We start from the raw sequence: 8,286 nt of genomic DNA on the forward strand, positions 1-8,286 counted from the left end.
GATTGCGTTTGTATCCTGGGGCAAAGTTTGCAACCAGAGACAGCTAATTCTGGGTTTGTGGAGTTCGTAACCCGAAGCGTTCATAAGCAGGACTGTTCGTAACCCGAGGTACCACTGTACACATTCCTTCACTTTGTGCCTCCCCAATGCCTTCAATGATCTCACTGCTATAGATGCTTGAATCATTTCCCTCCTAGCTGGTCTACTGCTGCAAGCTGAGCTTTCCCAGCATTAAGCCAGAATATTTGGCTTCCCCAAACTTCTCCCCAGCAGCCTGCATAGCCATTTAGTTTATAATTACATTATAAGAGGAGACTGCATGTAGCAGGAACCCACTGGGGAAAGTGTTTTGTTATGATTTACACAAATCTTTGGAGCCTGGGTTCTCTCTTGCAGCACTCTCATATGTCAACACACCAACGAATCTCTTACCCTCTCAGCAGGGCCCTCGTTATGTCTTCTTTTTTAAAAAGAAAATGCATAACCAAAATAAAAAGTACCATAAAGTACACATCCCACAAAGTGAAAATCCAACCAACAGCCTTGCCAGCCTGACTTCCATGCTTCAGACAAAGGAAATGCCAAGAAACTTACAGGAGAACTTAGTTGAGTTTGACAAAGGGGACAAAAATGCAGCTCACTTATGACCGGCTTTTGAGAGCATCATGTAAAGAAGTGTGATTGCCTGCAATTTTTGGAGCCGCAGAATCAGAGAATTGTAGAGTTGGAAATTGGAATGGACACTTAGGGTCATCTAGTCCAACCCCCTGCAATCCAGCAATCTCCACACATGGTCCCCCATCCAATTTGAAACAACACTGGACACTGCTTAGCTTTGCAAATGTGCTAGCGGTTTTATGGCTGCACCATTAGGAAGCAACCCCTTGTGCTGTATATCACAGAGAGGCATTTGTGTGAAGGCACCCTTGCACTCAAGCTTGACTTTGTTATCTCTGTAAGACCACCCAAAACTGCCCACTCTGAAGAGACTCATTGCTAACCTTCCTGAAGAATGCTATGCTTTATAGATCAAAAGAAGCTCCCACCTTCATCTCTAAAAAAGAAAAATAAGAATCTGGTATCATAGCCCTGATACTGCATTCTAGAACACCAGAAGGAATTGTGTGACCTAAAGCTGGTAAAGAATCAATATACACTTCACTTAATTTACACAAGAATTTCTAAGGATTAAGCATCCATTTATCACTGTGGGTCTTGTGTTCACAGCTGAACAGAGGGGATGATGGAATCACAGAATTGTAGAATTGGGACCACAAAGGGGCAACTAGTCCATCCCCCTTTATGCAGGGTCCATCAGTACTGTCCACACTGACTAGCAGCAATTCTTCAAGGTTTCTGACTGGGAACATTCCCAGCACTACCTGGAGGTGCCAGTACAGTGGTACCCCCGCTAGACGAAAATAATTCGTTCTGCGAAAATTTTCGTCTAGCGGGTTTTTCGTCTAGCGAAGCAGCAATGACAGCCGTGCTTTCGCTAGACAAAAAAAAAAAAAGACGAAAAATTTTCATCTTGCGAGGCAGCCCCATAGACAAATTCGTCTTGCGGGGCAGCCTTCCGCTAGACGAATGCCTTCGTCTAGCGAGTTTTTCGTCTTGCGAGGCATTCGTCTAGCGAGGCACCACTGTATTTGAACCTAGGACCTTGTGCATGCCAAGCAGCTGCTTCGCCACAGAGCTACCACCCTTTCTAGAGGAGATAGCAGACTAGCTGCTTAAGAGCATCCAAGAAGAATGAACAAGAACTGCATCTGCTTATTGGTTTCTATTTCCTAGTAAACAGTAAACCCTGAAAAAGCCAAGATTGCTAGAAACAACATCTTAAATTAGCTTGGTTTTCCCTAGTCAAAACAGCATGGCAGCAACCCTATGACTGGTTCCCCAACTAAAATTAAAATTAAGCAGACCAGTCCAATGTCAATAAACCACTCCTGGCAAATACCATTTCAACAACCACTAATAACTCACTGTAGAAGTTCTCCATTTGAAAGTTATCCCGTGGAAGCCAAGTACCCATTGCTTTGATAACTAGGTAAAATTGCAACAAGTAATTCACGGAAGTTCCCTGCCACCACTATATGCACGGCTACATGCAGTATCAGCTTACTGTATTTTACTTTCTATAATAAGGGTTGATCTGTCTTGCTGGCATGTTTAAAGCAACCCACACTTCATATGTCTGTGAAAGCCAGCTTGATCCAAACCGAGAAACCACTGCTCCTCCTAGAAATTGTTGTGAGTTCGCCTCAAGAGCTAGCCTTGGTTTTGAGCTCAGAAGCAATGTACTTGACACATTTCAATTTTGTATTACTGTACTCTGGCCATGGCGCCCCACTGAAGTGATGCTTTCACTTTTCACCTTGTATATTTGCCACTAGATAAATTCACAAAGACACCACAAAGACGTAACTGGCTGTATCAAAATAATAATCATGTAATGTATTTCTCTCTGTATCAAAAGTTCTTCACAGACATAGTCGACATGTAGAGATCAACAAAGTTCAGCAAAGTAACGTAATAGCAGGATGAATAAAAGTCCCAATGAACGATATCGATCACAAAGTCCCAGATATGAACTTATCCACATACTGTATGTCTCTGTGTTTGTGTAGCCTAGGTTTAATGTTGTTTTGCGGTTACTAGATAAATTCATGCATAGCGTTTTTTGAATAGATTCATTACAGATCTGTTGGGAAGTACTCCATGTACCATTGAACAATTTGCAGCATGGAGGAAAACCGATTCAACTGCAGGACTATCCTTTCCATTTCATTAGTTTGGCCAAACTGCGGGAGGCAGTGAAAGACAGGCGTACCTGGCATGCTCTGGTCCATGGGGTCACGAAGAGTCGGACACGACTGAACAACTGAACAACAACAACAGTTTTAATGACTGGTGCTAAATAAGCTGAAACCAACTCTTTCTATTTCACACCTTCAAACCACCAACCGGTTCCAATTACATAAAAATAAATGTTTAGTCAAAATTAGGAAGAACTCTCTGGTGGTAGGAGCTGTTCTAACAGTGAAACAGTATCTTGGAAGGTGGATAACCACCTATCAAGGATGCTGTAGAAGCAGATTTCCTGTACCAGCAGGCAACTACAACAGAGGACTTTTCAGGTGCCTTCCAATTCTGATTCTATGAAAGCACAAAATTCAGTATCTTTTTGAATAGTTACTAAACTATACCTTAAACATTTTAGGGGTATATAGATGGGTGTTTTAAAAGAAGCCTAAAAGCAGTTAAAGAAAATCAAGGATGTCTGGGGAGGGGAAACAGCGAGAATGGAGACAGAGGTTTGGTTCAGACATAAACAATCTCAGTTTACCAGTCTGAGAATAAGCACTGTGTGTACATTCCTCCTCCCTTCTCTTATGCACTTTAATGCAATTAAACCGCAGTTTTCCATTACACCCAGGAAACTGTGATTTAAGCTGTGACTATAATCCTGACTTGCCAACTACAAACAAAGTATTGCATTAAGTCCCAAAGGGAAGTGTGTATGCACATGACTTATCAGCCCAATAAACCATTGCCCATGGTTTATTGGATTAGGATTTTTATATATGAACCAGCAAGACTGAAAAATAACCAGGGTTTTTTTCAGCCGGAACTCACTGGAACTCAGTTCCAGCACCTCTCAGGTAGGTGCCATTGCCAAATTTGTAAGATAACAAGGGAGGCATGCATGGTAAATTCCGGCACCTGTTTCTGGGAAAACAAAAAACGTTCAATCCGCCATGTTCCGCCCCTGGAAATCCATGCATGAAAACTGTGTGACTGCTGCATCACTTAGCTTTTTATATAATTTCTACATAACCATAAGAAGAGCCCTGCTGGATCAGACCTAAGGGATATATAGCCCAGTGCCCTGTTTTGCACTGTGGCCAACCAGTTGCACATGGAAAGCCCAGAAGCAGCGCATGATCATAGCAGCACTCTGTCCACAGGGACCAATATAAAGAAGTACAGTGCCTCTCATCCTGGAGACAGCGTATTGTCATCATGACCAGTAGCAACTGACAAGTTTATTTTCCATGAATTTGCCTAGTGACCTTTTAAGTTGGTCAGTGCAACCAACTATTTGCAGCAAATTCCAAGGTATGTGTTGTTCCTTTTCCCTGCCCTGACTCTCCCCTCATTCAGTTTCATTGGATGATGCCAGGTTCTCGCATTATAAGATGGGGCAGAGGCAGCCAGTCTTGCGCCACTTTCTCCACACCATGAATTTTATAAACCTCTGCCATGTCTCCCTTACTCACTACAATGCTTCTCAAAAGGAATCAATTCACACATTCAGAAGAAAAATCAAGTGTCAAGCATTCTCAAGTGTTGTACATTGATGTGTGAAATGGCCAATGGGAGACTATATCTATTTGACGGTTACTCAATAAGAAAGGAATAAGCACAGAGGCAAATTAATAAAGAGATGGAAATTCATCATTTCCCAATCCAATTTAGACTTATTTATACCTCTCGTAACGAAGTTTTTCAAAGCCTGTTAGTTTCTTAAATTGTGCTTCCCCTGAAAGGCCCATACAAGCACTTTTGCATACCTCAATGTGGAAGGGTGTATTATTCTACCCAGCAGCACCTGCAAACACTCCATATTTCAAAATCAGAGCTCACTGATTACCACACTGGCACAGAAACACTATTCATTTAATTTCATTTAACATTAAAAAGCCTCCAAGAAATCTGCCATTTGGACCACACAGTTCAGAGGACCAGCCCAAACAGAATGGTTTTTGCCTGTTTTATCCAGTGTCTAGGGCCCACGTCATTCAAGACAAGACATCTGGTTGGACACTGTGAGAACAGGATGCTGGCCTAGAATCCAGCAGGCTGTTATATTCTGATGACGTTGCACAACAGCTCCCATTGTATCTAACCACTAGTTATGCTGGCTGGATTGAGAGGAACCAGAGCCCAGCAACATGTGGAGGGCCACAGGTTCCTCATCCCTGCTCTAGAAGCATGTATGTAGAGGACTTTTTGTAACATTTGTAACCCACCATTCATTAGAAATTGAAGGGCTGTTTACAAAACTCAGTACAACCAAACCAGAAAATATACAATGTCACAGTAGATAACACAAATACTAAAAGCAAGGTAGCAATGTTTGAGTAAATAAATAGGCCTTCACCAAGTGCCAAAAACCAGTCAAGGTCTGAGTCTCTTTCTAACATCCAGAGAAAGCAGATTTGATAGAATGGATGCGCTACCACGGAAAACTTTCCTCCACTTGATCCAACCACTCAGAGCACCTTAAGACCATGGCACTCGACAAATACTGACCTCAACAGTCCACACAGCAGAGGTTGACAATAATTGTATCACTGCAAGCCATACAGTTTGCAAGTCCTTTCTCTTCGCCAAGTATCACACAGCAAAATGCCCTCTTTTGGGGAATGCTGCTTTCCAGCCTTCTGGTTTTGCACTAGTATACCAAACTAGTTGTGTGGAAATAGTGCCCTACAGATACACACATGTAACTACTCGTTATCTGATATTTTGCTGGCACCTCAACTCAGACCTGGAAGGGAAAAATAGTTACACTGCATATTCAAAAAGGAAATTGGTTGCCCATTTAATCTAAAGTAATACATTACTCATCACTGCCATACGTTTTATTTCATTAATTCTCTTACATTTATTTCTCACCTTTTTCCATCATGGAACCCAAGGCAGTGTACAGTGTATGTCTAAACCCAGACCTGCTTAGTTTCAGCAAAGTGGTGGTCTCATGTACCTAGTTTAGATGACACATAATGAGCACCATTTGACGGATGAAACTGCAACAAACCCAGGTTTGCCCCCAAGTGGACTTTCCACAGAAGTAAAAACAAATCCCACTACCCTGATGAGCTGGTTGATATTATTTGCTTAATTCAGCCCTTGTTTTCTTGAAGTGGAAACCACCCCACTTTCCTGGTCTCGACTGCATTTCTTACATTAAACAAAATAATTTTCATGTCTTGCAACTTTCTCTGAAATAAAAAGAAGAAATAAAAAGGACATCCCCATGTGTCATTTCTCTCCTGTTAATTATAGGACTCCAAACACTACTCACTCATGATCCCTCAAATTTGAGTCTGGAGTGGACCCTTCAACAGAGCCCCTATTTTATTGGGCTGGAAGTGACTGCAGCCATGCCTAATGCTTAACAGAAACCATTATGTTGTCCTCCCCCCCCCCCCGCCCCCAGCAACAAAACACCTTATGATATCTTCTGACAGGACTGGGGAAGCTTTAATCCTAGATGTTGCTGAACTGCTACTTCCATCTGCCGTACCGTAGTAACCATGGCCAATAACGGGGGGTGATGGGAGATGTAGTTCAGCAACATCTGGAGGGCCAAAGCTTCCCCACACCTGTCTTAGGAGTACCAAAACAAAAAGCAATTTGCATATACCAACTTTTTTAAAAAATGAAACTATAAAGCAGTCACTGGAGCCCTGACTCTTACCAGAACAGCAGCACATCACTCTCAAACCCAGTTTTCAGTGTCTAACACACAAAAAGCTAATAGCTCTACAAACGTCAAGGAGTGAGGCGATCTCATCACAGATCTCCCACATCACATCTGTTTTGGCTTTCAATCAGAGAACCTATTCAGCCAATCATGTTGTATGCAAATTTCCATATTGTGTTTTCAAGGGAGCAGGAAGAGAGAGATTAGTTGGCGCTCAGTACAGGAACTAGATTTTGGCAAACCACCTCATTCATCAGTGTCCAAGCACACACAGATAGAGATGCACTATATGCCCCACACTGGAAGCCACAATCTGGGCTGGCAAGCCGAAGCCACTTATCTTCCACTTCTGCACCCTACTGTCCCACCAGGAAGCTCCCACCTGCGTGGCTACTATCCCTATTTAGTTCTCCGAGCGGCCCTCCAGGCAGATCCGTTAGGATGATAAACTGCGTCTCGGCCAAGGTCACCTGCACGAACCCCGGCGATTCGAACCCAGAGCTTGCCAGCCGAAAACGCTTTCCACCAGTCCCAACGCGCTGGCTCTGGGTTCAAATCTCCGCGTAGCTGCGAAGCTCACGTTGGTGACCTTGGCCAAGGAGGGTTCCTGCCCCACGCTTAAAGTGGAAGTGTCCCCCTCCCCTCGCCACCCACCTCGTGCACTTTAAGGACACCTGGAGTCTGCTTGAGAAACACGGGGGGGAGGGAATACAAAAAACCCCAAAATGGGAAGAGAAAGGGCGGGAGGGGAGAGAGAGGAATGTCAGCAACGGCTTTCTGCAAGCCTAGAGGACCCGCGGGGCGAGGCTGTGGGTGGGGCGCCTTCTCCCTCCAGCCCCAAAGCTGCTGAGACACACGCACAACCCACAACCCCCCTACCCAATGCACCCCTCATTTTAAAAAACTGTCACCTTTCGTCACTTTCTTGGCTTCGTTATAGCGCTTCCACAGGTAGTTCTTCATGTCCGGGGACGGGGCGGAGGGCTGCTGCTGCTGCCCAGGGGCCAGCGTGCAATAGGGATTTGCCTTTAAGCCGCCGCCGCCGCAGGAGCAGCAGAGCCCGGCTAAGGAGGCAGGGGAGGCGGCGGCGGCAGCAGCAGTAGCAGCACTTGCCCGCCTCGCGCCGCCCTTCCCCGCTGACCCCAGCAAGACCCTCGCGGTAGAAGCAGCCGTGGCTGCCATGGCCGGCGTAGAAGCAGAAGCAGAAGCAGAAACAGCAGCTTCTGTTGGACTCCCCGGAATCCCTTCAGGAGAAGAAACGCGCGCCACCCGCAGCCTCTCCTGCCTCCGCTGGCTCTGCGCTCCACTGGCGCCCGCCGGCGGCTGAAGTCACTTCCTCAAGCCCCGCCTCTCCGTCTCCGGGAGGCGGCGAAGGGGCAGGCAGGCAGGCAGCCCGCGGCACGTGGCTTGGCGGGAAGACCCGCCCGCCTCCTTCTCCCTCGGGAGGGGGGCAGAGAGAGAGAGAGAGAGTGGCGGGGCAGGGGCAGGTTGGCAGAGCTCAAGAAAAATGCCAGAGGCGCTGAACACATTGGCTCCTTTTTCTCTCTCTGCCAAACCCATTGCAGGCTTCGCGCCCCTATTGCGAAATCGCCTTGGTCGGACCAGGGCGGGGCCAAGGCATTTTGGCACCTAGGGCAAACCACAAAATGGCACCTCCCTCCCCGCCAGGGGGAAAAGGGGTGAAGGAAGAGCTGCCTCGAGGACAAGGGAGGGAGGGTAAATATGTGCACTGGGACCTGTTGCCCCTGTGGATCTTGCAAAACATGTGCTCTGCCAATTTGGGGCCAGCC

The 8,286-nt window shown here is 45.8% G+C and overlaps 1 protein-coding gene across 2 annotated transcripts in view; it reads right to left on the bottom strand.

The window, feature by feature from the left end:
• Positions 1 to 7,782, bottom strand: part of NT5DC3 (5'-nucleotidase domain containing 3) — a 36,295-nt gene extending 28,513 nt beyond the window's left edge. For both annotated transcript variants that reach the window (XM_033161908.1, XM_033161907.1), the window contains exon 1: positions 7,408 to 7,782. In XM_033161908.1, coding sequence (XP_033017799.1) covers positions 7,408 to 7,678 — 271 coding nt within the window. In that variant the 5' untranslated portion in view covers positions 7,679 to 7,782. The remainder of the gene's footprint in view (positions 1 to 7,407) is intronic.
• Between the last annotated feature and the right edge of the window lie 504 nt (positions 7,783 to 8,286).

The sequence above is a fragment of the Lacerta agilis genome, chromosome 10 (genome assembly GCF_009819535.1).
Source record: "Lacerta agilis isolate rLacAgi1 chromosome 10, rLacAgi1.pri, whole genome shotgun sequence".
NCBI lineage: Eukaryota > Metazoa > Chordata > Lepidosauria > Squamata > Lacertidae > Lacerta > Lacerta agilis.